Raw genomic sequence first — 27,215 nt, 5'->3', positions numbered from 1 at the left:
GAAAAATAATCCTGCCAAGACACGAAGCCCATGAGAAGCCACGGGGTGAGCACAGTGTCATCTTCCTGTCGAGAGCAGAGCGGGAGCGAAGGTGACCCAAGGTTTGTGCATTGACCTGGAGAACCCTGTGATCAGCTGCTTCCAGGGCCGTACACCACTGGATAGCAGTGTGGAGGGGAAGCAATTTTTGGTTTTCATGCAGTTTTACTGGAGTTCATGCACTGGTTTTCTCCTACCTGGGATTATCTGATGGTTTTCTCAAGTCACTGCCTCCGCTTGGAGGTTCAGAAATTTCCTTGTAGAGCTGCTTGTGGGGTTTTGCAAATTACCAGAGAGGAAAAGGCACTTATGCAGCAGCTGGCCTGCATGCAGCAGGCTCTAGGGTTTGGGGGTGAATGGTGGTCTGAAACATGAAGAAATTATGATTTATGTTAGTGGCGTCTCCGACGCATCAGTGTCTGCACAGAGAGGTTCTGTTCAGAACCCTTTGATTTCTCCAGTGTATGTCACCACCTACCAACAGTTGCTTGCCTTTACTCTGATATCATTTGAACTGTAAAATATTTGAAGACATTTGCCAGCCAGTTGGCTGTTGAGTGTAGACAATGTAGACGCTTTAATTTCTTTGTCATTTAATCCTAAGAGTATGTTCACATTTAAACAGGCAACAGGCACCATTTCACCAACAAAATGTGAAGTTGGGGAAGTGTCTGGAATGAGGGACGTTTCCTTCCCATCCCTGGGCAAAAGCATGTGTTTCTTAGATGGATGATCAAGGCTGTCTGTCCAGACAGACACACACAGCAATGTTCCTCTCCAGTGGCATTAGCCCAGCTGGGAAAGGATGTCATTGCCTCTGATCAGTGTAAATTAAGGTCCTCCATAATGGAAAACACCCCAGGCAATCACTGCCATTTTCCTGGTCTGGATACCAGTGGGCTCTTGTTGTCTCAGCCTGTTTGGGGCCAGTTGAACATCTCATTGCTGTTCTCTGGGAAGCAAAGACCACTGGCGAGAACAGAAATACGGAGCTTAATTAATTTATAGCTCCGTGCACACATTTAAACCCAAACTGGAAGAAAAGTAACTAAGACAGACTCTTTCCACTCTGGTTAAATCACCCTTCTACAGCCTTAACTTCTCCGTGGCAGATGGAAGAACATAACCATAAATATGTTTGCAGAAGCTGCTGAAATATTTACGTGGCACGGCACGAGCGCCCAGTAACAACTTCCTTCCAACGAGAAACCCAGCTGAAAGCTGTCTGCCAATGCTGTGTGGAGATGAAATGCCATATACCACTTTAAATTCTAATTTTGCATGCAATAAAAGCTCTCCATAACAGATGGGAGCATTAACCACGTTTTAGAAGGAGCGGTGTCTGAGGCTGCTGATAGCAGCCCCACAGAGGTAGCACGTCAGCCCTGTCATCTGACAGATAAGCCTCCAGAATGTGGAATATCTCATCCAAGGCCACTGTGAGCTTCCTGTTTCCCTCGTGCAGAAGATGGGAGTGGATACCCAGCCATTTTGTGTCAAAAGGGATCCGAAGGGAAAAGCTTTGTTAAATGGTGTAGGAGGAAAATAATTAAATAGATGTGGATGACACTGCCAAAGAAAAGCAGCTTTGTCTCCTGAGACTTGGGGGAAGAGGGCTGGGATTTCACATCTGAGAAGTGATGGGCTTTGGTCCCAAATATGAATTATGCCTTTATCACAAACACCTCAGGTCTTTCTCGTGTTTACCAAATCTCCAGATGTTTTAGATTGTTTTAGGATCCACCAGATATTTAAATATGCAGGGTTGTCAGGGTGTGCAATGATGGGATGGAAAATGTCAGGGATGGGTGTGAGCAATGTACTGAAAGCAAATTACCCTTCTTTAGTCTGTTACCAGTGGTGGAAAAATGTAAATAGCATGTCCATGGACCGGGAATTTCACAGGGGTTGCAGAAACCTAATGCCTTGCATGGCAAATTAGAGAGTTCCAGGATGGGAGGAGCTAACAAGTGTGTGTTCAAGGTAAAGCCCCTTTTTATAACCAGCACTGCATCCTGCTTGCCTCCCCTGGTCAGTCCACGGAGAAGATTGGCATCGGATCTCCCAGGCTGCTGGCCTTGGAAAGGGGCAGCAGGGCTGTTGGGCTGCTGCTGAGGTGGACAGCAGGCACGGCTGCCCTGTGCTCCCAGGCTGTCCCCGCCGTGCCCACGGGCTGTGTTGATGTGAGCCCAGGGGTGACAGGAGTCACTGTGTGGAGAGGGGACCCTCGGCAGCTCCTGCTCACAGCTCGTCCCGCTCCTCCTCGCTGCAGATGCAGGCGCTCCTCTGGCTGTTCATGAAGGGCCGGCAGCCCAGCGTCCACACGGCGTTGAACACGGTGTCTGCCACCGACTCGCAGGCTGGGGAAAGGACAGGGCCAGGCAGGTGAGTGGTGGCACCCCACTGAGCTCCCTGGGCTTTGGGGTTTGCCCCTTGGGGCTCTCATCCTCCCCCTGGGAACTGCATCCTTACAGACCCCGAGGTTCCTTCTGCAGGACTGGGGGCTCCTCTTCTCCCTCGTCTCTCCCCTCTCACCCCTCCTTTCTTGCCTCTCTCAGGCTTTACTGGGTGATGGATCACCTGGGGCTCTGCAAACAGCACTGTTTATCAAGCATATTTCCCAGGAGACCTCCACACTGCAAAAGTGGCTGCCTTTCCTGGCTCCCTCTCCCCTCAGTTTAGCCTATAGCCACTGTTGACCGACCTTGTTGTGCTTTTGGAGAGTTATGATGCCAGCAGGAAAAATCCTCCTACAGTTGGAACAGCTGAGTGCCTGACTGCTAGCCCCTCCTCATCCCAAAAAGCAACCCTGAAACTGCTTGTCAGTAAATAATTGGTTATTATAAGGACTTTAGGGTTTACTCACTGGCATAACATTGATTGTTGTATACATAATAAATTTGGGAAAGCCTTGCCTTTGGGACTGTCTTCTCCCATCTCAGCCTCTCCGAGCACCTCAGAGCTCCTACTCCTTTGGGAGTTGAAGAGGCTGTGATGAGTCAGTGGTAAAACCAAGGCTTTGGCAAAGTGGCACTTGCTGCAGCTGGAATGTTTGTGCCCACACCAAGGGAGTGCAGCTGCTCTTCCCCTGCCTGCTTTCCCTGGGCTCCTGGTGAGTCAGTGGAGAGGATCCCAGATAAGTGACACGGTGGGGAGCCATCTGCACTAGTACTGGTGTTACAGACCTCCCATGTGTCCTAATCAGGCTGTACCTTCAGAAAACAAATGCTCATTTAAGGACACCTTACAGCAGGGCATCAGCAGAGATTACCAAACACAACCCTTACCAAAAAGCTCTTCTCAGACTTGCAGAATGAGCCTTTTAAAATTTAGGCAAAACCAGGGTGGCACTTGAACTGCTGACACATCACTAGAGCTTTCATTAGCACTTCTGGGCAATCCAGATCTGCCCTGGATGGCTCAGCAGTGGCTCAGCCACCACCCACACTGCGGTGTGTCCCTGCTGCCATCGGCATCTCTTATCTGGGAACCACATCCCAGAGAGTCCTGTCCTTGGCTCTCCCAGTTTGTTGGCCCTTGGCCACGTACAGGACAGGTTTAGTGTGTGGCTTTAGTGGCTCTGGAAGGTTTTTGGTATCCCATGTTTGAACTCTCTGGGAGGGCATCCAAGCTTTGAAGGAATTGCTTCCTGAGTTTTTTTGGAGTTTTTTTGTTTTCCTTTCTACATTGTAATGTTTTCCAAATGCCAAAACCCCTGTAGGTCTCCAGTCTCGGGACAGAAGTGTGTGGCACAGGGGGCAAATCTCTGTGTTCTCACCCATCCCTGACCCACCAGTGACAAGCACAGGGCACAAGTGCTGCTCCCTACTGCCGATTTTTGCTTCTTTTGGCCAGGAAAAAGGGCTCTTTGCCCTCACCCTCCCCTCCTTGCCACCTCTGGTTCCCTCCCCAGGGAATGCCAGCCGGGGAGCCCACCTTGGACCTTGGAGACGAAGCCGAGGCTGCGCTTGAGGTCGGAGCAGATGGAGTGGAGGCACCAGCGGAACTTGGCGTCACAGCGGTACTTGTTGGCCCCGCAGGTGTCATAGCAAATGTCCAGCTGGTTACAGCACTTGGTCATGGCAGGGATGCCCAAATCTAGCTGGGGAAAGAGAAAAGAAGTGTCCCTGGGCTGTGTCCTGGCCTCAGGCTCACACAGCTGTGATGGGGCGAGGTGCTGCAGAGCCCAGCTGGTCCCTTCTCCAGAAATTTCCCCGGATAGCTGGGGCAGAAGGAGGGAACGTGGGATGCTCCCTCACCATCTGAAGAAAGTGGTGACAGTGGTGCAGATTCAGTGCAGGGTAGATCCCATTCCCTTCTCCCCTCTCTGTCACAGGGGATAAACCTCTGGTAGAGAGGGGGGAAACAGCCCCTCCACAACCATTTGCTGTTTTTCATTTGTCCGAGCTCATCAGAGAGCTCCATGTCCTTGCCAGCAGTGGCAAAAGCCCCTTTTTCCTCCTTTTCCCAAAATGTAACAAGTCCTGCATTTTGGCCTAATAAATCTGCCATAGGTGTTTCTAATGACTCATTTCTCAGAGATGCACTTGCGAGGCCAAGGACAAACACGGCGTGGTCAGGGGAGTTCTGCTCTCCTGGAGTAAACAGCAAGCTTAGCTAATAACCGTGGGACTGAGGGGGCAGAAGGCCTGTCTTCTGGAGAGATTGGACTCATTAGCTTGTTATAAATTATTCCTCTTTTTGGCCTTCCTCATGTAATATTTAGGAGATGAATTGTTCCTTCGTTGTGCCTGTGATTGCCCATGTCAGGAGGAGCTACCACAGACATACCCACAAGGTTTGCAGTGAAATAGAGTTTAAGGGACTAAACCTAACATGCAAAATGGGCTGCAAAGAGAGGGGCTTTCAGAGCAGGAATCTGCCTAATTGCTGCAGACTTCATGGGCTGCATGAGCTAAAGGGGAATTCCTGCTCTGAGAGCCTCCTGGGAGTGCTTTTCCCAGCGACTCTGATATGATTTCATTAATTGCCTTTAAAATAACAGGCAGGTGCAGCATCAAAGCCCATGTGTTTAATTCAGTGCTTGGCAGAGGCAAAAAGCCTGGGAGGGGTGAAGGGCCAGGGGTGGAGGATGCACTCAGGTATTGCTGTGTGCACAGTGTCACCGAGCTTCCCAGCACTGAACGTGTTCCCTTCTCTCTTCTCAGAATTACTGGTTTTGTGATTAGGGAGCTGCCCCATTTCAGTACATACACTTTCGGGTACCTTGAGCCCCAGAAAATTGGAGCTACAGCCGTTGGGTTCCTGGGGCTTGTAGTGAGGTCGTGGCATTGGAGCCTTCCCTGGAAAAGAAAGGAGAAGGGTTAGGAAAGCCCATCTTCCCAAGAGGTAGCACCACAAAGCAAGGAGTGGCAGACAGCTCCCCTTTGGTCTGCATCCCCAAACACTTCATTCCAGTCCAGGAATGTGCCTCCTGAGAGCTCTGCACAGCTGGGATCACCCAGGTGGGGTTTTAACTCCTGCAAGGAGTTACACCACTAGCTTAGCAAGGGGTTTCTTTCCACCCTCAGTTCTTTCTTGGTGTTGGTGTGCTACGGGGCTCCACAAAATTGTGTTAGAGCTTGCATGTCTGATCTGGCTCTGAGCAGGTCTTCTTGGTCCATTTTCTGCAGATGGTGATGCACTGCCACATTTTGCAAATCGTTTCTATTCCTTTAATCCCTGCACCTCCCTCACTCTGCTTCTTAATATGCATAAAGGAGCAAGAATTCCCTCTATGAGTAATTATTTACCTAATGCAGAAAGAGTCCAGCAAACAGTAAGTAGCTTCAGCAGCATTTTAATCATTTAATTCTGATTTTTGAAGGTGTGCAGCCCTCCTGTGTCCCAGCCATGCTGGAGTTCTGTGTATGGCTGACAGAGCACTCTGGGTGTGAGGGGGGTGTGCTCAGGACTGGGGTGGGAACCATCTGTGTGGAAAGGAGATGTGGCTATTCCCTGCCCTGTCTCATCCTCTTTCTGTTATCCCCAGCCAACACCCCCTGTTTGGGGAGAACACATCTCCAGGCTGCCTGTGTGCCTTGGTCCTGCTGCACAAGGAGTGTGTTTAAGGGTGGGAGAGGATTCTCCCCTGGAGAAGTTGTGGAGACCCCCCTCAGGGAGCTGAGTTTCTCTGTGCTCTCCCTCAGTGTGTGTTCAGTGCTTCTTTCAGTCCCAGCTGGGTTTGTAAAAGGGGGATCTCCAATGCAGAGTGAGGTGTTAAAACAAGACATTTGTCACAGAATATCCTCAGTTGGAAAGGACCCACAAGGGTCACCGAGTCCAACTCCTGGCACTGCCCAGGACACCCCAACAATCCAACCCTGTCTCCAAACTCTCCTGGAGCTCTGGCAGCCTTGGTGCTGTGCCCACTGCCCTGGGGAGCCTGGTCAGTGCCAACCACCCTCTGGGGGAAGAACCTTGTTCTAATATCCTGCCTAACCCTCCCTGACACAGCTCCAGCTGTGTCCCTGACTCCTGTCACTGCTCTGGGAAGACATTGTAAGCTGTGTGAATTTTCCAACAAAGACATGTGAGCTGAGTCTTCTGTAAGTCTGTCACATCAAAGGTTAAGTTTCTACTTCCCTGAGCACTGCTAGAGAATTTATATAGACATTAAATGGATCTAGTTCAGCCCTTCAGACAGGGTCGGGTTCTTTTAAACTCAATTTCCACTGCTTTCTCCTTGTCAGCACTGATAATTATTTAAGACTCCTTCCCCTTTTTTGTGTTGAGGTACCTAAAATGTCAGTGGTTAATATAGCCATAAATCTACTGTGCTCTTGAGAAGACCTCACAGCCAAATGCCTTGAAAGGTCTTATGTAGGAGTGTGCCCAGCACCTGCTCAGGTAAAAATTGTCAGGGTGGTTTAGTTTAAATAACAGATTTGCAACAAATAAAGAAGAAACTGAAATCCTGTCCAGCTGTGAGATGCCAACGGTCAATTTTCCCCTTCCAAATGAGCCTTGTTGTTCTTTTGGAAGGGGATGAGAATTGGGACTCAGAATTCAAATGTTCCTGAGCTGAGGTAGGAGGCAAAGTCCAAAATCCACAGTGGGTTTTGCAGGATGGAGTCAAATTGGAATGACTTGCTTGTAATATTAAGTTATGTTCCTGCAGCACATTGCCAATTAATGGGATAAGGTAAGTCAGAGCAGGGGTGAGACTGTTTGGGGATATGGAGAGTTCCAAGCTCCATTACCTAGTTCCAAGCCGCAGATAACTCTGTTTCCAGAGCAAACCTTCCATTAAGCTGAAGTCACAGCTTGTTAGAATGCCTTAGAAAGTTGTCCTGAGGAAAAAACCCTCACATGAGAGTTGTGGTGATCAACAAAACACTGAACTGCCTCTGAGATGAGCCCTAGTAGGAAACCTGCCCCCTCCTCTCTGAAAATAGAGCTTAATAATTTGTAAAGTGCCTCTTTATGAACTCTTACACCACTATTAACCTCTCTCCCATGCCTTGTTTTCTAGTTAACAGGAAAACAAAAGCAGATCAGAAATACCAGGCGTTCCCGACTCTCCACGAGCATCAAATCCCTACTCCTGTTACCACTTATTGCTTGCCCATTCTTGCAGTCAAGAAAATATATTCCAGGGCACTGCCTTGTTGGCAGAGCCTTGGAGCTGAAGCTGAGTCTCCCTGCTGCATTTTAAGGTCTCCAGGCTGTTGTAGCTTCCCCAGAGGCTGGAGAGCAGCCAGCTGGCTGAGCAGCTGCTGGCCATGCAGGAGGTCCCACACACTGCAGTGCTGGGATCCTGGCAGGGGGAGGTGAGTGTGTTTCTGCTGAATAGATGGTCTCGGGGCTCCTGGCAGTTTTGGGTGGTCCATTGTTGTTTCTGTGCCCCAGGCAGGCTTTGAGCAGAGGTTCTCCTGCTTGCCACAGCCTTTTAGTGCAGTGCTGGAGAGCCTGACTTTGAAGGCTCTTTTCTCACAGCCTGGAGGTGCCTCCTCATCTTAAAACCTTCAGGGCCAAACGCTGGGCAAAGCACTGAAGTCCTGCCTGGTCAGAGAGCTGAAGGAAGCTACAAGGGCTTTACTCCCCTCCCAGCTCAGACTCTTTGTTTCCCCTGAGATGCCCAGAGACTCTTTGTAAGCAGGAGCAGCTGTTTGCCAGTGAATGCCAGTGTAATCCTAATGTCCTGATTTAAGTGAATAATCCATCAAGTTGTTTGTTTTCAGACCTCACTAGCTGCTGAAAAATCAGGAGAGTCTTAGAGCCAAGTGCTATGTGCTCAGCTGAAGATGGATGTGGCAATTAGAGGTGAGTCCTGATCTTTACTGGAGCAAAATAAGCTATTATTGGTATTTCTTGGCTGAAATGAAAGAAAGTAGAAGGCATAATTTTTTGCTTTTTGCCTGGGGAAGAAAAGCATTTGGGCCCTGATTCAGCATAAAGATGGTTTGTGTTTGTTCTTCTGGGCACAGGCTGGATCTCACTGGTTTGGGATCATCCTGGCATCTTCTGCACTCACGGTTTGCAATGTCTGTGCTAGAGACTGGCACGGACAAACGGTCCTGGAAGGGTCCAGCAGGACCCTTGGAGGCACATGGGCAGTGTTTCAATAGTTTCCTCCTTCAGCCAGTGATTAATGAGTTGTTCAGCAGAGGATGAGAGCTGGGATAACGATGTGCTTGTTCCTTTTCCTTTCTAGGTAAAACGCTGCTCCAGTGAGACACAGGATGCTCTCGGGTGGAGCAGGCCTTTGTGCTGCTCTCTGGAGATGCTCTTCACAGGGACAGAGGCAGGGAGAGCCTCGGGGTGTGTCCAAAAGCAATGACTTCTCCAGGATTTGGTGAGTCCTGAGAATCCCTGAAAGCAGCTCTGAACAGCAGCGTTGCCTCAGGCCCACTGCAGCCCCAGCCATGTTATTCACCACCCAGGGGGTTCAGCCTTTGCATTAAGAAGGGTGAGCCCCCTTCTGCTCTGAATCTGGAGCACAGTGTGGACCTTGAGGAGGTTGTCACTGCCCACTGTGACACGGGGACAGGCTGCCCCATGGGCACATGGCCTCGTGCTGTGGGGTGTGTGGGGGCTGCCTCCCCCAGACACTGGGGACACCAGTGGCCCTCCTGAGCTGCTGCAGAGAGGCAACCTGAGCTGGGGGGGCTGTGGGGCCCTGGGCTGAGGGACCAGGGCCACTGTGGGGCTGAGGTGCCTGACTCCCTCCATTCCATGGGGGGATTGCCTAGCCTGCTGCCCCCCTTGTTCGGTGTTAGTGTGGGACCTGAGGAGCAGAGCTGGCAGGAGTGGGAGGACAGATACATATACACGTTATTCAGAAACAGAACAAGAAACTCAACAACTTTCAGACTGATTTTAACCTCCCTGTGGCCCCATTTTGGCTAAGCATGCCCCCTCTGCCCCTGACAGTGGGCTCAGGTCATCCCTGCAATAGCTATTTCTCCCAGCGCCCTGGCTGGGAGGGGCAGGAGGTCCATGGGATGCATCCAGGCTGAAAGAGAGTCAGTGGGATCTCCCCAAAACATGGAGTGTTTTTGTGAAAACCGATGCTCAGGGAAGAAGAGGGCTTGAAATCCCTCTGTGCTCACAAGCACCTTGCTGGGCAGTCACTAGGGGTGTGGGATGAAGCTGGGGGAAAGGGGCTGCCAGGCTGTTGTGGATGGGCAGGCTGAGGTGACAGAGGACAAGATTTGCTGTGGGGACAGTTGCAGGAGGCTGAGGAGAGGATACAGTCTGTAGGAAGCCTCCTTGCTTGCTCCCAAGCAGGTTGTTTCAGCGGGTACCCTGCTGATGGCTGGTGCTGCCCGTGTCTGTCACCCCACAGACCTGCAGCTCTGCACACCCCGTGCCCTGCCCTGCCCTCCCTGAGACCCCCTTCATCCTGCCCCCGGCACAAACCAAATTCCTCCTTTTTGGTAAATCGCTCTAAAGTCCAAGGCAAGCGAGAGCTGCCTCATTCCACCGCGGGTACTAAAGGTTCCCCCGGTCTCCTCCCTGTTCTTTCCCCTCCTCCAGCCCGCGGCGTCGGCCAGCTCGCAGCTGCTGAATAAGGGCACTCCTGGAGCTGCTGAGCTGGGGCCGCGGGCTCGGCCTGCCCTCCGGGGCCTCTCTGCCCACCCTGCCCCTCTGCAGGGCTCCGGGCAGCCGGGCAGCCTGGGTACCCCGTGTGCCCCTCCTGCAGAACCTGGGTCCTCTCCTCCTGCCACCGTGCCCGGGGCTCTGGGCTCGGGCTGTCCTGGGCACGGGGAAGGAGGAGGGCTCGGTGTCCCTGTGTGAGCTCGGGCTGTCCCTGGGCACGGGGAAGGAGGAGGGCTCGGTGTCCCTGTGTGAGCTCGGGCTGTCCCTGGGCACGGGGAAGGAGGAGGGCTCGGTGTCCCTGTGCGGGCATGGCAGAGAAGGTGTGACTGTGCCGAGCACAGCAGGGGCAGGTCACGGAGAGCAGAGCTGGCTGTGGCCAGGGAAGGAGAGGGAGCCAGCAGCAGTGAGGGCACTCACCGTACCGACATCTGTACTGACAGACGCCGTTCTTCCCCCCGAGCAGCTCCAGGAAGGAGTCGAAGTAGCTGTTGACCGTTTCGAAGCCGTCCCGGATGGTGTCGATGCCCCAGTCGGAGTAGGATGACTCTGCCTGTGGGTCCTGGTGGCCGGTGCTCTCCCGTGCTGCCCCCTCGGAGCACTGCCCCGGCCCCAGGCACAGGCACAGCAGCGCTGCCCGGAGCAGCAGCCTCATGCTGCAGTCCAGCCCCGGAGCCTCGGGAGCAGGGAGCAGTGGGATCGAGCTGCCCGGGGTGGGAGGCGGGTAAGCACCCCCTCCCTGGACTTTAGACACTGCCAGGGAGCCGGCATGAGGTCACTGCAGTCGGAGAGCAAAGTGCAGCACCGGGATTTGGGCCCAAGTTCACCTCACAGAGGTGTGAGTTTGCACAATCCCGCTGGAACAGGCTCAGCTCCTGTGGCACCAGGGCTCCAGCTCCCCAGGAGGGACCCCTCCCTAGGGGGCTGAGCGGGGTCTGTCTGCCCAGGACCCTCCACCTGCCCCATAAGGCCACCCCACTCCCTCCCCAGCCTGTTGGGAGATGGGTATCTCTGTCCAAAATTTCTGCTGCCCAAACAGTAGATCAGCACACTGAGGAGCACCCCTTGCCTTTGCCCAGTGCCTCCTGGGCACGGGATGGGGTGGGACGAGACCCAGCTTAGCTGCTCCCAGCAAACCATGTGGGACCACAGAGCCCCAGAGGGGTTGATCCAGCAATTTAGAATAGTTTGGGATTACAAACACTGCATTGGAGCAATTCCTTGGCATCACCTCCACTTCAGTATCAGTGTTGTAGATGAGTATTTGCCTTTGATGTGGCTCCTGAAGGCTGATGTTACAGCTTCTATGGAATGTCAACACTGCCAAATTAAACACACAGCATTGCTGACCCAGAGTGAGGAAGGGCTGGCACCAAAACCTGAGCCAGGAAAGGGGCTTGTAGGGGAGCTGCAGGTCCTGGCTCTGGGGTGGGACTGCCCTGCCAGGACCCAGGGCCCTGCACAGCTGATGGACAGTTCAAGGAAATCACTCCTTAAAAAGGAAACAGTCAAATGAACACGAGCAGCAGAAAGACAAGGCAAACCACTGATAAAGAATAGGGAAGGAAAGCAATATGGGAAGTCTCTGGCTGCTCTCAGAAAACTTTTGGGATGTGTCCCAGCACAGCACTGCTCCTCAGGGGGAGCTGGGCAGCAGGTCTTTCAAATATATGGCAAACACAAACACCAATTCTGGCATTTTATTGTATTGCAGGATATTCAACCTCACTGTGTTGCTGCTTCTGAAGGGCCAGAGCCCCGTGGTAGTGCCTGTGTCTTTCTGGATATGGCCATGTGTGATGTGCTCCAGACTTGGGATGAAGGAGGAAGGACCACAGCCAAGTCTTGGTTTCCCAGGCAGGTAAGTCAGAGAACTGGGGAAGAGGAGCAGACAAGGTGGTTGGTCCCATTCCTGTGAAATAGTGTGGAGCCAGAGGCAGCTGCTGTCTTTTTGTTCCACCTGTTCTGAGGCCCAGCACTGCCTGGGCTCAGTTACTGGCTGGGGGAACATGTGAGGAGTGTGGGAGATCCAAAGGGAACCTCAAACCAGCTTTGTCTTTTGAGAGCTAAACCCGGATACAGAGAGCATTGGGAAGGGGGGTTGGCAGTGTCCAAACTGCAGACAAGGAGGGGGAGCACTGTAATGTCTGGTGAGAAATTAGGGTGATGTTTTGGGCTGAGCTAGAGGTACCAGCTTGCTCCCAGAGAGTCTGTTCCCTGGATCCTGGGAACCAGCCAGCCGCTGCCTCTAAGTGAGCCTTTTGTGACACCTGTGTCACCCCTGGCACAAAGCAAAGGATGGTGAAGTGAGGATTTCCCTGCAGGAGCACTGGAGAGCTCAGGCTTGTCCTGCTGTTCAGACCGTGCTGGGGACTGATCTGTCAGCCATGGGTGGAAATGGTCCCTGGAATTTGGTGCCAGGGAGCCCCAGTGCAGGGAAAATCGGGCTTAGCAGTCCCGTGCTGTGTCTGTCAGTGAGTGGAGCCATTGGTGTCTCTGCTCAATCCCTGCCCTGCCTGACACTCCAGTTTGCAGTCCCAGTGCTCCCAGCCCTTACCAACAGCCTGGCAGAAATTAAAAAGCAAACCAGCTGTTTAGGAATGGCTTGGAAATGTGTAGAGTCCCTGGGTGTCTGTGCTTGGTGCCATGCTTTTAATATGGAGCCTTTTAGGGCTGCTCCGGAGGCAATTCCAGAACGCAGCTTTTTTTTGTCATCCCTTGGTCCCTGGTGCCTGATCCATGTGCTGCTGAAGGCAAACTGAGAGGAAAAAATGCCGGCAGGACTGCAGAGGATGCAAACCACAGGGAATTGTGTCATGAGCAGGACATGCAGCCTGGAGGGGGTGGCTCTGGAGCCCAGGCTGTTTGCAAAATCAATTGGAATTAGTTAGGAAAGCTGAATAGGGTGGGGAGGGAGGAGCTGGCAAAGTGCAAAGCCCGGGAAAAGAGGAGTCAGAAACTTTCCTGCCCCTTTGTCGCTTGTCCTGGAGCAACGGTTTGCGAATAAAAAGCAGTTTAACTGCTTTTCCAAAACGTGGCAGCCCCTGTGCCCTGCCCTGGGGATGAGCCACTCTTCTTCCTTCCTCCCTCCTGCTTCCTTCCTCCCCTCCTCACACCAGTCTCCTGAGGCGTTTCCAGTCCAGCTGCAAATAGCTCGGTTGCACCCAGACTTTAAGATCTGAAGACCAGGAAAAATGTAGGACTGAGTAAAAGTGACACACAGTTCCCTCAGGGAGCTGCTGAGCAGCTGCAGCAGCGAGGAACTCCCTGACATGGGTGTGCACAGCAGGTACCAGGCCTGGCTTGGACCCACTGCAGTTGTGAATGCCCCCTCCCTGTGCTGGTTTTGCTGTCTCTGAAGATTGAGATGCTGTTTGTGAACTCTGACAGCTGGGTTCTGAACCTTGTCCTGACCCCGGGGTACACGCTCCTGACTCGGTGCATTCATTTCTGCCTCTGTAATGCTTAAATATAGAGCAGCCCCGGGCCGTGGTGAGTCACACATTCCCAGGGACACTGTCAGGCTGCTGGCAGCCCCTGCAGCGGGAGGGAGGTGACTGTACCCAGAGGGAGAGGTGACTACACCCGTCCCAGCGCTGGGCGCGTGTGCCTGCGTCCCCCACGCTTAGGGGAGTGAAGCCCATCCCATATGGAGCTGGAAAATCTCTCTTGGCTTCACACTGGGAGCAGCTGGAGCTGCTCCAGCTCCTCTAGTGCATTCCCTTCTCAGAGCACGCTGCCACAGGTCTGTGCTATGCTAGGATCCTTCCCTTGGTGGCCTGCTGGGGATGTGGGATTGAGGCACTGAGCTCTTCTTCCGTGGGCTTTGGATGGCTCCAGGGGTTGCTGGTTGGTGTTTAGCACAGGGAAGAGGCAGCTTGTGGTTCAGGTTAGTGGGTGATCCGTGGCTGCTCCAAAGGCTGGGTTGGGAGCCAGATGAGTCACTGATTATGGGAACAGAGAAGTGCAGCTCGATGACGAAATACCCGAGGCTGAGTCGGTCAGAGTCCAGCAGCTGGAGGAAGATGGGTGGGTGGGTGAAGATCCCCTCCCTCGTGGGGGCTGTGCTCAAGTGTGTGAGCAGGTCCAGTCTCTCCAGGAGTCCCTGGACAGGTCCCTTCAGCCCTGTGCTGCCTTCCCCCATCCATAGGAGGTGATTCTGCCTCTCAGGTGAGACCCCCCTGCAGAGCTGCCTCCAGCCCTGGGGAACAGCACAGCAAGGACATGGAGATGCTGGAGCCAGTCCAGAGGAGGCACCAAGGTTATTAGAGGGATGGAGGAAGGGATGAAAGAATTGGGATTGTTCAGCCTGGAAAAGAGAAAGTTCTATGGAGACCTTAGAGCCCCTTCCAGTGCCTAAAGGGGCTCCAAGAGAGCTGCAGAGGGACTTTGGACAAGGGATGGAGTGCCAGGACAAGGAAGAGTGGTTTTAAATTGACAGAGAGCAGGTTTAGATATTGGGAAGGAATTCTTGGCTGGGAGGGTGGGGAGGCCCTGGCACAGGTTGCCCAGAGAAGCTGTGGCTGCCCCATCCCTGGAAGTGTCCAAGGCCAGGTTGGAGAGGGCTTGGAGCAACCTGGGCTAGTGGAAGGTGTCCCTGCCCATGGCAGGGGGTGGGATGAGATGCTCTTTAAGGTCCCTTCCATCCCAAACTATTCTGGGATTGTGTGATCCTGTCAGACCCTTCCCTTCATTTCATCCCTGCCCTGTGACATTCACAGGCCCTTTTCCCTATCCCTGACCCTGTCCTGCCTTTTCAGCTGCAGCTGCTCAGTCCTTACCCTGGTGGGGTTCCTCCTGTGGTTGTGACCCCCGTGGACATGCTCTGGGTGCAGCTGTGCCAGAAGAGCCCCAGGGGGATGGTGGGAAGCCACGGCACCCGAGCACTGGTCAGGGTGTCCCAGGGCTGATCCACCACCTTCCCTTCCTCCAGGGGAGGGGCCAGGGCCTGCCTTGCTGAGCAGGGCAGCAGCACAGAGGGGCTGGGCATGGAATCCAGCCCCCTTTCCAAAATAAACCAACGCTGGTACACTTCAGACTCATTTCCTATCCTGTGGCTGCCAAATCCACCAGCACATCAGCTGTGTCCGTGGGCAGTTCCCTGCCCCTGAGCCAAGTGCTCCAGCAGCAGCACAAGGCTCAGTTCCCCAGGCAGGAGGATCAAAGGCTTCTGACCAGCCCTTGCTGTGCTTTTTGCAGGTTCCTGATGGCCACGAATTAAGCAGGAACTCCACTGTTCCCGAGGGTGAAGCCCAGGAATGGCTGTGGTCTGTAAACCACCGAGGGTTTGGATAAGGAAGATGTCAGCCTGACCTTCCTACACGTGAGTGCTTGGTCTTCCTGTGGTGCTGTTGGAGTCTCTGGTGCTTTCTTCCCCCTCAGAACTATCCAGAGCAAGTGCTTGTTTGACCTCGGGCTTCAGGAAACAGATTTGTCACCCTTGGGAAAGGGTCTCTGAGCAGGTGCCCCTCTGCTGTGCCTGTGGTGTTCCAGCCCCAGATCTCGTGTGGTTACTGAACCCACAGCAGCTTCTGCCACCAACCACTGCCCTGGGGAGGCAAAGGCTGGGCCACACTCCTCCCCAAGACCTCCTTGCCCTAAATTTTTAGGCACAAGGTGCTTTGGGCCCAGCACTATCTGCTCTCCCCTTATGCAGTCCTTCAGTGCCCAAAGTGTAACATTTAACAGGAATTTGTGACAGGAGCATCTCCTGCACCTGCCCCCCGAGGTGGTGAAGGGAGGAAGATGAGCTCCATCTTCCACAGACAGTGATAAACCCCTGTGTGATGAGATTTACAGCAGCCACATACAGGAGAGCTGGATGTGGAGGATTTCTCACTGCTGATGGCAGTGGCTTTTATTTGAAGCCTGTTCTTTTTTTCTTTTTTTTTACATTAAAAATTTTATTACAAAAAAAAAAAGTAACAGTAAGGCAGTTTCTCAGTTGTCAGTCACTGTGAGCCAAACAGTTTTCAATCATCTTTAATACAAAACTAGATTCACATGGGAGCCACGCTCGGGATCCAAAAGCCCTTTGAGAAATGATGGGGGTGAGGCAGAAAGCAGCAGCACCAGTGGAATCCCTTACAGTCAGCACTGGATGCATGGACACTGCTGCAGTAGAGGGAGTAGAAATGGGGATTGTCTGCAGTTGAAAAATATCAAATGACCTTTTGTCATAATCTGGGAGGTTCCTGATGTGCCTCAGCAGACTGGAGGTTTAGTTTTGGGGCTTTTTTTTTTTTTCAATCAAGTGAAATTTTCCATTGTCAAAACACAAATTATTTTTCTTTCCTGAAGAATTTTCTTGGAGTAGTTTACTGCTTTAAAAAGTTGTACACTAAACCATTTTCACTCCCCAGGCAATGCCTCTGAGACCTTCCTTAAAATGGTGTTTATCACTGGAAGTACTCACTGGTATTGAGGTGAGGGAAGGAGCTGTTGAGCAAAATTCCCCAGCTCCAGCTTGTGGTTCATCCTTGGGTGTTGGCTGAAGGGAGATGGGAATAGCAAACCCAAATGCTGTTTTCCACCTCTGTTCATGGTGGCAGCACAGGGATTTCCTTCTGTGCTTGTTCACTGTGTGGGATTGGCTCCCTGCAAGCATTTATGGATACCTTTTTTTTATGCATCCTTTTTTTACTTGCAGGGAAGTGGCAGGAGTTACCTGCAGCCATGGAGCTTATGAAACTAAAAAAGATGGGAAGAGAAAGAAAGAAGACCATGGATAGGAATGGAGATGGACAAAAAAGGGAGAAAACTCAGGTAGGTGGAAATATTCTGTTGGGTTTTTTTTAATTATTACAATGTAGTGCTCAAAGATCCCCTCTGCTCACCCAGCTCCGGGGTGAATTCCTTTAGATCAAGTGCTGCTCTTGGGGAGCAGCTGCCTGGAATAAAGGAGCAGTACAGATGTGAGACTTTGTGTTTGTGTCCTCAGGTGCTGGATGGACTTTGGCTCCCCTCTGCCAAAAGCACAGGCACAGTGCAGGGAGGGGCAGGGCTAAGGAGGAGCAGTTCTGTGGGCCCCATTGCTACCAGGCTCAGCAGGAATTTAACAATGTAATTTCCAGCAAAGACCTTAAAGTGTCTTCTGATCCTCCAACTATAGTACCTTAAACTGCATTCCCAGTATTCCAGAGGTATTTCTAGCACGTTAACAATTGGTTTTGTCTACGTTTCGGCTCAATTTTCCAGACTTCATTGAGGCAGAAAACCCAATTAACCAAAATTGGAATTTTTTCCTTGGCAAAGACTTCAGGCTTCACCCCTAATCAGTAAAACCATAATCATCCAGAAAATTGGACTGTTTAGGCAGAGTCAGGTGCAGCTCCCTTTGATTTTTGCCCTCATGCTAGTGGAGTAGTTGGTTACTTTGCTATAAAAATCCTGCTGTGGAAGGGACAGGGTTCATGACAGTGAGCCTGCATCTAAAGAAGGGTCAGGACTATAAATAAATAGGGTGACAGTTTCTCAGGAAACCTTGAGAGCTGTGAGGAGGACGAGGGTGGAGAGCATTCTGTGAGGACTCTGTGTCACCTCAGCACCTGAAGTCTCTTCACCAATTTGAAATTCCAGCCTCCTAAGGCACGACTGTTTTGATTAATGAAGGTGGGAACATGCCCACCCCCCTGCCCGAGGAGCAGATGGAAGAGCTGGCTGCTGGGACAGAACAAAAGCAGCATTTGTTCACGTGGACAAACATTCCAGAGGTGGGGAAAGGTGGGCTGTGGGTGTTGTCAGGCTGCTCTGACACAGGCACAACACTGGGGAAGCATCCTGGCCCTGCCTGTGGAACTGCTGGCTCATGGTGTCAAGATTAGAAGCCAAATTCCCCACAGGGGCCAAGAAGGAAGACAATTTAAAACTGTGGGGCTTTTGTGCAAGTGGGATAGCAGGTTAAAACGTGGTAATAACCTGTTTTCCAGAGAAACACAAAGGATGCCTGCAGTTCTCAACAGCAGTGGTCAGGCACTCTGGGAAAACAAGGAGCTGAATGTCTGGGAATTGAGGACTAGGAATGGGTTTAACTCAGAGTTCCTTAGAGGGGAGCCCTCCCATGACATCACCCCTGTTTTCCCACACTGCTCAGAGGGATGATGGTGACAGGAACACCACACACAACACCACAGTTAGTTGTGGCCCTCATCTGTATTTTGTCCTTTTTTTTTCCCGGTAACACTCGTAAACCTCAATATTTTCTGTTCATAAAACCTCGGGAGGGTACTGGGAGGGAACTAAAAGCACGTTTGTCCTGTCCACAGCTGGGGGGGACTGAACCTGGAGTGGAGTGTTAGTCAGTTGTAAACTGTTGGAGATGTGCATTTTCCAGGGACTGAGGGCTCTGCATCATTCCAGCTCCGATAACGTGCACGGCCTTCGGAATTCCTGCCCCCGCTCGTGGAGCCATTTGTTGGATACTGCAAAGACACAAAGGGATGGGATCACTGCACGTGGGGAGCTCCTGCTGAAGGTAAGTGTGCTGTCGGTTAAGCACAGCATTACCTTAGTTTCTTAAAGTGTTTTAGTTGTGGAATCACAGGGTTTGGGTCGGAAGGGACATTAAAATCATCTCCTTCCAACCCCCTGCTATGCACAAATGTGAAGTTGGTCTAATAAATACAGGAAGGAAAAAACTTCCCTGCAAAACTACAGAAGACTCTTAAAAGAGATACAGTTGTACAGGTATTTTATACATATAATAAAATATGCTGCTATATAGAATATCTGTAATGTACAGAGATGAAGTAGATAAAGTAAATTAAATAGACTTCTTTATAAAAAACTGCATTTCTGGGTGCTTTTTATCCCACCATGAAGTCCAGAGGAAAAAGAAAAGCAAGGCAAGGCCCCCCCAGGCCCAGGCTGGGGTCCCAGGCAGGTACTCACCCCATTTATTCCCCACTAGTACCGGGCAGGCCGCGTGCCGGGTGCTGTAATCGCCTTCTCCGCTTGGGAACAGATTGTACCAGAACACAGCTGTTCCCTGGGAATGGCAGGGGACAGCCTCAGCACTCTGCTCTGCACAACACACTTAAACACCAACTCACTTAAGGATAAAGCAAAGGTAAGTGCATTTGTATTTCAGGTTCTTTTACGCTGGAGGTCCTTTTCCACAGTCTAACATTTGCTTCCTTAGGAATGAGTCTCCTTTGACTTATTTTGTGTCCGTGTAATACTTGGCTCTTAATTATTTTTGAAACCCCCGGACAGTGTCACTGAAGTTCTGACCAGTTTTAGAAAGCAAGATTATTTACTAAGAAGGAGCAGGAGGCCAGCCAAGGTAGACCTTATTTGAGACCCTGCTGAGGGAAAAACCTAACAGGAACATGACATTCCAAGGAGAATTCCCTACAGATGCCTCAAGACTAAAGCAACTTAAGAGATGTGAATGTTTTCAGGATGTGTTTCGAAGCACTGTAATGTTTTGCAGAGTCTGTGCATGAGAAGCAGCCAAGTTCCAAATTAACACAGGGAATGTGGGGGCCCTTGGAATCACCAGCACTGCTCTGAACTGTGAGCACCTCTGTGCTGCCATGAACAGGGCTGGGATTCTCCTTCTTTTAAAGGTTCGTTTAAAGCTTCTCTCATGCCTGTGCTGTACTTTGAGGAGGTGTAGAGGGCAGTTCCACCGGAGAAATCCCTGCTCACCTTTCTGGGCCAGACGCTGGCTCCGACTTCAGGAAAGACCGTGGCTCCCCCTGCTGACACGTCACTCATCTGCACAGGTGGGAAACACAGGTGAGCTCACACAGCCTGGGGCTCTCATGTTTCAGTAAAACAGAGTCGGGTTACTGAAGAAGTTAATTTACACCTCCCTGAAAGAGGCTGAAACCCTCCCAGTGGAACCCCAGCCTTGTCCCCTCCACTGCAGTTCACAGGCTGATAATACTGATGGAGATACAGAAATGAACAGCCAGGCAAGTAATTGGAGGGAGCAAAATCCTCCTTCCAGCACATGGAAGGACCACACGGTCTGGGGAGGAAGACAACAGGACCCCAGAGTTTGGGGCTGCCTGAGTGGGAAGTGACTGCAGCAAAAACCAGAATGAACAGAAAGGAGAATGAAATCCTTCAGTGGCACAGAATGGGGAGGGACCCGAGCTGTGACTTACATAAAACAACCAAGTAGCAATTCTGTTGCCTGTTCCCAATTCCTTAAAAGCATCTGGCTCATCTTTCTGTGAACAAAAGGAAGCAGAGTCCATCAGCACTTCCTTTGTGCTGCTGAGAGGAGCCAATGACAGGGAGTGGCTGAGACTTTGGGCTTGGGCAGAAGAAATGATCAACCCTTTGCTTTGGAATCAGGTAAATACAAGTGGAGAAGGGAAGGAAAGGAAAGGAAAAAGGAAAGAAAATGAAAGGAGAAAGGAAAGGAAAAAGGAAAGAAAATGAAAGGAGAAAGGAAAGGAAAAAGGAAAGGAGAAAGAAAAGGAAAGGAAATTTCAGGAAAGGTAAGGAAATTTCAGGAAAGGTAAGGAAATTTCAGGAAAGGTAAGGAAATTTCAGGAAAGGTAAGGAAATTTCAGGAAAGGAAAGGAAATTTCAGGGAAGGGAAGGAAAGGGAAAAGGAGCTGTCAGCAGGCAACTCTAAGCCAGAAGGGGATGGTGCCTGCAAGGAGCACCAAAGAGAGCACAGGGTCACCAACTACTGCTGAGCATCTCCATGGAATCAAAGGTTCTCACACAGCAATACTGCCACTGCTTGGGGCAGATCTGACAAAAGAAAAAAGGGAAAGAAAGAAAGAAAGAGGGAGGAAAAGAAGGAAGGAAAGAGAGAAAGAAAGAAGGGAGGAAAGAAGGAAAGAAAGAAAGAAAGAAGGGAGGAAAGAAAGAAAGAGAGAAAGAAAGAAGGGAGGAAAGAAAGAAAGAGAGAAAGAAAGAAGGGAGGAAAGAAAGAAAGAGAGAAAGAAAGAAGGGAGGAAAGAAAGAAAGAAGGAAAGAAAGAAGGGAGGAAAGAAAGAAAGAAGGAAAGAAAGAAGGGAGGAAAGAAAGAAAGAAGGAAAGAAAGAAGGGAGGAAAGAAAGAAAGAAGGAAAGAAAGAAGGGAGGAAAGAAAGAAAGAAGGAAAGAAAGAAGGGAGGAAAGAAAGAAAGAAGGAAAGAAAGAGAGAAAGAAAGAAAGAAAGAAGGAAGGAAAGAAGGAAAGAAAGAAAGAGAGAAAAAAAGGAGGAAAGAAAGAGAGAAAGAAAGAAAGAGAGAAAGAAAGGAGGAAGGAAAGAAAGAAAGAAGGAAGGAAATAAAGAAAGAGGGAAAGAAAGAGGCAAAGGGCCCCGTTCCTAAAGCAGTAGGAATGCCCTGAGGAGTGGTAACCCTGCCGACTGGCACAGCTGGTGATGCCCAGGGCTCCCTGCCCTGCCAGGGACTGGGCAGAGCTACAGAGTGTGCCAGCCAGTGAAGAAGAGGCTGGGCCAGGCCAGAGGCCGAGGCTGCCCTGGGTCACTGCTCTCCTCCCGCTCTGTACTTGCCCGTGCAAAGTCAAAGTGGGGCTCATACTGTCCTCCCACTCCATAATTTGCCACCTGCAAAAGAGAAACAACAACAGCCCTTGTGAAGAAGAAGGAGGTGAAGACAGAACAGGACTTACCCTTCCAAAATCAAAGTGAGGCTCATACTGGCCCCCTACTCCGTAGTTGGCTACCTACAGTGAGAGGAGAAGCACAAGCTCTAGTAAAGCAGTTTTAGCCAGCAAGACTGTGACTGTCATCCACAGCTTCTCAACGGGTCAGTGGCAAACACCAAGCCCCAGGGAGTGACAAGCCTCTGTCACCTCCAGGAGCAGCAGCACATCCAAGACTGGCACTGCAAGATGCAGCTCCAGGTGAGAATCTGGTACTTCCCAGGGCAGAAAAGGATTTTTTCTCTGTGGCAGCTTTTCAGCCTCTGTTCTCTTCAGAACCTGTCACGGTGCTTTGACATGGTTCATGTATAAACTACTTCATGTCACTAAAGAGGATCCCCTCTCCTGCTTGCCAGGTGATTATAAAAAAAGAAACCTTGAACTTCAGCCAGATCCTGGGGCATTTTATCCCCAGGAGTCTTGACAGGGGCACAGCAGCTTCCAGCCCCCTGTCTGGGTGTCCTGCTTTCCAGGTACTCACACTTTGCTCACAGTCAGTAAAGCAGCTGCTCCTTCAAAGGCCTCAAGCAAATGTACCAAAGCACTTCTGAATTACCATTTTCACCTACAGCCAGTGTTTCCCACATGCCAGGGACACCAGACACACTGTTGGCCTTCCTTAAGTACCAGTCAAGCTGAACTCCCATGCCAGCAGCAAAGTTTCTGGACCCTGCAGCAGTGAAGCTCAGGTTTGGTTGTTCCCCTCCAGCACCAAAAGCCATTTCCCACTGAAGAGCTGCTCTACAAACACACCTTTGTTTCTTGCCCCCCTGTAAACAAAGGAGCTTTTGTGCCACCTGAGCCACCCAAAATGAAGTGCTGACTGAGGTCCAGCACCAGACCCATCCTCAGAATTACCTGCAGCTCCTCTGCTGTGGACACATCCAGCCCGGTGAGGTCCTGTATCCTCGTGTTGATCCGGGACACCACGGGGCTCTCGTACCCCGACAGCCACGCACTGGGGGGACAACCAGGGAGATGTGACAGTAACAGGCAGTGCACAGCAGGACAGCAAACACTGCCCCTGACTTACACTTCCACATGACCTTCCTAGGACTTTTCAGGAAATCTCTCTGTATTGCAACAGCCCTGACTTCAGGGACCGCATTCTCGAGAAAGAACACTCGGAGCACTGCTCTAAGGGAGCTCTGACTGCCCAGTGACAGAAGGAAACATTCCAAAGAGGGAAAATCTGCTTCTAGCTGTTTTCTAAACCAGGCACAAACAGCTTTGCTCTTACAATGAATTCAGCCCCCACAAGTGATGCATTTGGAAGCAACATTTGGCAAAGGAACAGGTGGGAGCTGCTCTCCTTGTCTGTGTGTCTGGGACTCGGCTCCTCCCCAGGGCACAGCACCGTGTGAGCTGCCCTGTCACACCACTCACCTGGGCAATCCCACTGCAAACCCTTCTGAAAACAGTGCAGTCATGCATTCAGTTCTCTCCCGTGTTCCCCACTGAACAATTTCTACCAGAACAACCTACTACAGATTTACTATTTAGCACCTGCTTCAGGCAAATGATTCTCAAGGGGAAAAAAAACAACCCTCAAATCAACCCTTTTTTTTTTTTTTAAATATAAAGGTCAGCCTCACAGTTCCAAAGGCATCTTTCAAAATGTTTGCCTCCTGCTATATATTAGAACTTCTTGGCTAAAAATACTGCATTTTTCTCTTTATCACCTGCTCACCTGATGTCTGGTTTTCTTGCTGCTTTACTCGTCCCATGCCACCTTCATTTTACCTGTCCTCTGTTTACCTTGCAGCCCTTGCTAGTCATTAATATGGATGATAATGATGATTTGGGGCTCATTTTCCCCCTTTTGTGCAGGAAAATGGAGACAGGTAGTTCTACCCCTTTTCCCAGCAGCTGACTCAGCTTTAGGGCTCATCAGTGGTTCCTGCTGGAGGGAAGTCCCTGTGCTCAGCTGGAAACTATCATCATCATCAGCATCATAGTATTTTTATTCAAATGCACCTTCTCATCCATACTAAATTAAGTTTTTCTTCTTTAAATTTGCATTTAAAAACTATTATAATCCCCAAATCCCTCTCCTGGGAGGAACAGTAGCATGACACAGGACACAGGCACTGACACAGGTTACAGAATCTCTACGAGCATTTTTTTAAATGCCAAATGAACCACAGATAAAAAGAAAGAAGATTTCTCAAGGCAGACATGCACAAACACAGCCACAGACCCATCCATTTCTGAGCACTGTTAGTACAAGGAGGGGTTACAGCACAACCTGCCTGGATTTCAGGTGGTGGAAGGATATGTAGGTGCATATGAAGCCAAATAAACCCTCTCCCCCAAAAGCAGCCGTGCTCTGCAGCCACGGTGAACAGGGAATGCTCACAAGCAATCCTAACCTCACATTTAACACACACAGAAAAAGCCCCAACACACCCACCAGCTCCATCTGCTTCTGTCCAGTCTGGGCATAAGAGCTTATAGGGGAAAAAAGGGAAAAAAACAGGCCAAAGGAAGACAAACCCCAAGCATTCCTGCTGTGTGGGTTATTTAGAGTAGCAGTGAATGCTTCCACAGGGAGAATACTGCAGCCTTTCAGGAAGGGAAATACTGCATGTATTTTAAAAATAAAATTAATTGCCTGAGGATACAAAGGAAGTCTATGAAAGGTGGAGGAACAGGGAACTGAAAACATAATCCAAGTGCCAGCCTGTCTGCTGAGCAGAGCTGGGGGAGGCCTGCAGTGCTGAGGAGTTACAGTGGGATTTAACCCTCTAAGTGTCACAAAACCTGCTTTGCCTGGTCACAGAATATTCCCATCTGTCCCACATCCCCTCCCCTGGCATCTCAGCCTGGTCTCTTGCTGACATCTCTGCCTCATTCCAGACCGTTCCCTCGCACAAAAGAGGCTTTTTCCTGCCCTTGTCTATCAAAGGAGACAGACTCCCCTCACCAGTGCTGTGGGAGATGCAGCATTAACAGCTGAAAGGGTGCTCAGCAACCCTTTTTCTTCTAACATTTGCACAGTTCAGGGTTCAGTGTAAGTCAGCACATGCACACAGCTCTGCCCTTCCACATACATCTGGCAGATCAGCAACTTCATCTGACAGGTTCATGGGCTCTCTGTCACATTCATGACCAGCTGCCACCTCTGAGTCCACTGTGGGCAGAGAAATTCCTCACCAAAGAGGGACAAGCTGATTTCTGGGAAGCCATAGGCAGGGCAGATCAATATACAAGTGATTTACTTACAGGAGGAGTTGGTATTTCCTTAATAACTACCACCCCCAATTCTCTGCCCACACAGGTTTGGTGTTTTCTGACCCACTTGGTTTTGTAAAAACACATCCCTGCACTAAGGCAATACACTATTAAAAAAAAAAGATACTTTCATTACCATGCTGAATTCCCACTGGGGGGGTTGCTTTGCTTCTTCCTCACACCCACATCTGGCTTTTAACAACTGATATTTGTTACAAACAGATAATAATAATCACATTTTCTCACAGGATCCCAGAATGGTTTGGGATGGAAGGGACCTTACAGCTCATCCCATCCCACCCCTGCCATGGGCAGGGACACCTCCCACCAGCCCAGGTTGCTCCAAGCCCCGTCCAACCTGGCCTTGGGCACTTCCAGGGATCCAGGGGCAGCCACAAAAAATGTCTTATAATTCTGCATGAGGTACCTTAAAGGTTTTTAATAGCACAATTTTTATATAGAGAAATCACTTTGGACTAAGGGACATACTACAGGGAAAAAAAAAACCAGCCAGCTCTCCACAGCACACACATCCCCCAAAATCTCAGCTCTGGTCAGTCTAGGAGCAGACATTGCATTTCAACACTGCTCCTGTGAGTCACTGGCCACGAAATACCAGCATTTCTGTTTAAAAGCCTTCTCAAATGCACTTAATATGTAAAAACAAGTACCAGCAGAGACGCACCAGGGAGCGAATGAAAGCCCAGACTGGTATTTCTGCAGTGGAAACTTTACCACTACGTGCTACAAGCTCTGGCTGCCTGCTGGGAGGAGAGGGAGAGGGGAAAAAAAGGCAGTTTTTTATCTTTGCAAGCAGTGTGTGAGTGGGTGGGTTTATTCTGGTGGTGCTGGCGAGGTGCCCCCGTTGACAGAGCCTGCCACGTCCCACCAGGGGAACAGTGGTGCTCTCAGAGACAGGAATGCTGTAATTTGGGAGGGCATTTGCTAGGAAGGAATGTTTGAAGGGGGAAAGCAGTCATCTAGTAAAAAAAAATAAAGCATTTTTTTTTGGGTTTCAGGAGCAATGATTCATCTGGAATCCAAACCAGCTCAAGCAGCTCCAACAGAAAGATGTTCCCAGCAGGAATAACACAGACCCTCTAAATCAGGCTGCCCCGGGCTCTGGAGGACAATTCTACCTCCTACTCTGGATTTAGGTGTCAAATTCTCTTGGAATGTCCATACGCATCCTGGAAATCTGCACCTGGAGGAATGCAAAGAGAAAGCAGGAGAAGGGCAGTCCCCCTCCACCCTCAAGAAATGGTCTTCCCTAAATTCTTGGATGTTTCTTCACAATTCTAATTCTGGGAGACTGGATTTAAGAACTTAGCAAAGTCTGACTGGAGAGTTCCTTAGGTGTGTTGGTAGGAAGTCCCACAGTGCCCACAGTGCCACCTTTTTGAGCACCAAACCCTAAGTAAGGTCCCATTCCCCAGGAGCTGGCCAGGAGGCTCTATCCCAGGTTTTCCATTGGCTTTTCATGCTGGGTGGTGCTTTGTACTGTTCAACTGTGGCAGCTGCAATACCTCAGGGCATAACACTTCTACTGATGAAAAATCACAACTCTAAATCAAAATTTCTTTTACTGAGGCTCATCTATTTAAATAGAGGGCAATTATGCATCCCAATTTCCATCAGTGATCTGCTTCTGCAACTCCCAATATTAGCACAGAAACCATGAGGAGATGAGGGAGGTTCCTCAGCAATGCCCCAGAGCTGGCTGGCACAGAGGACAAATCCCAGGACTGAATAAATGCTGCCTTTAAAATATGCAGTGACAAACAACCAAGGTAGATGAGACATGGACAAGACTTGAATATTAAAAGCAAAAAAATAAAATTTAAATGCAACACATGTCTAACAGGAAGACAAATGTTCCTAAAGTCAAGTCCCTCCGGAAGGGGGGCCTGTGGGGGGCAGTTTTAAGGAGCAAACAGACCATTTCCAAAGGATTCCCACTACCTGTGTGTGCCCATGAGCACCTAGACCCACATGCTCCAGAGGTGCAAGGCAATTTTCAAAGGATAAAAATTAACGTTTCCAACTTTTAACAACGGTGGCCTTAGGATCTGACCTCAGCTCCAATGGTTTTCCCAGTTTTTCTAAGACTTATAATCACTCCTGAATCAATCACCTTCCTATGATCCACTATTTGGAAGCAATTTTAGCTTTTTAAAGACATTCATAGCTCAATAAAAGCCCTCAAGCTACAGACCATTCTAATTTCAGAGCAGCTGAGAGAACACTGGGTTTCTAGTAAAGCAGCAACTGCATTCCATCATT

General features: G+C 50.3%; 2 protein-coding genes and 1 long non-coding RNA gene across 9 annotated transcripts in view; 1 reads left to right on the top strand and 2 right to left on the bottom strand.

Annotated features, from left to right (window-relative positions):
• Nucleotides 1-592: 592 nt before the first annotated feature.
• PLA2G12B (phospholipase A2 group XIIB) lies at nucleotides 593-10,827 on the bottom strand. 2 transcript variants are annotated; one of them, XM_051799751.1, is made up of 4 exons: nucleotides 10,501-10,827; nucleotides 5,266-5,342; nucleotides 3,976-4,141; nucleotides 593-2,399 (listed from the first exon to the last, which is right to left on the bottom strand). In XM_051799751.1, exons 1-4 carry the CDS (start codon nucleotides 10,733-10,735, stop codon nucleotides 2,281-2,283), a joined length of 597 nt encoding a protein of 198 aa, XP_051655711.1. In that variant the 5' UTR covers nucleotides 10,736-10,827; the 3' UTR covers nucleotides 593-2,280. The 2 variants fall into 2 exon arrangements, with proteins under 2 accessions (XP_051655711.1, XP_051655710.1); XM_051799750.1 differs by having other exon boundaries at nucleotides 5,254-5,342; nucleotides 10,501-10,825.
• On the top strand, nucleotides 5,337-26,797 carry LOC127476634 (uncharacterized). Of its 2 annotated transcripts, XR_007906684.1 has the most exons (6): nucleotides 5,337-8,836; nucleotides 11,795-11,941; nucleotides 15,280-15,403; nucleotides 16,730-16,845; nucleotides 17,659-21,899; nucleotides 25,952-26,797. It is a non-coding gene; the product is annotated as an uncharacterized LOC127476634 (long non-coding RNA). The 2 variants fall into 2 exon arrangements; XR_007906683.1 differs by lacking the exon at nucleotides 25,952-26,797 and having other exon boundaries at nucleotides 18,413-20,251.
• The window catches only part of P4HA1 (prolyl 4-hydroxylase subunit alpha 1), a 29,771-nt gene continuing 20,768 nt past the window's right edge, over nucleotides 18,213-27,215 (bottom strand). For 3 of the 5 annotated variants that reach the window (XM_051799680.1, XM_051799676.1, XM_051799678.1), the window contains 6 exons: nucleotides 22,557-22,656; nucleotides 21,666-21,719; nucleotides 20,196-20,261; nucleotides 19,732-19,800; nucleotides 18,970-19,066; nucleotides 18,213-18,500 (listed from right to left, as the gene is read on the bottom strand). In XM_051799680.1, the coding sequence (XP_051655640.1) occupies nucleotides 18,430-18,500; nucleotides 18,970-19,066; nucleotides 19,732-19,800; nucleotides 20,196-20,261; nucleotides 21,666-21,719; nucleotides 22,557-22,656 (457 nt within the window). In that variant the 3' untranslated portion in view covers nucleotides 18,213-18,429. Of the gene's footprint in view, nucleotides 18,501-18,969; nucleotides 19,067-19,731; nucleotides 19,801-20,195; nucleotides 20,262-21,542; nucleotides 21,601-21,665; nucleotides 21,720-22,556; nucleotides 22,657-27,215 lie in introns of all 5 variants that reach the window. The other 2 variants (XM_051799681.1, XM_051799677.1) reach the window with 1 other exon arrangement.

The sequence above is a fragment of the Manacus candei genome, unplaced genomic scaffold (assembly GCF_025592945.1).
Source record: "Manacus candei isolate 608988 ecotype Guabito, Panama unplaced genomic scaffold, ASM2559294v1 h1tg000050l, whole genome shotgun sequence".
NCBI lineage: Eukaryota > Metazoa > Chordata > Aves > Passeriformes > Pipridae > Manacus > Manacus candei.
Note: the sequence above shows the minus strand (reverse complement) of the source record. Positions and strands in the feature narration are given on the sequence as shown.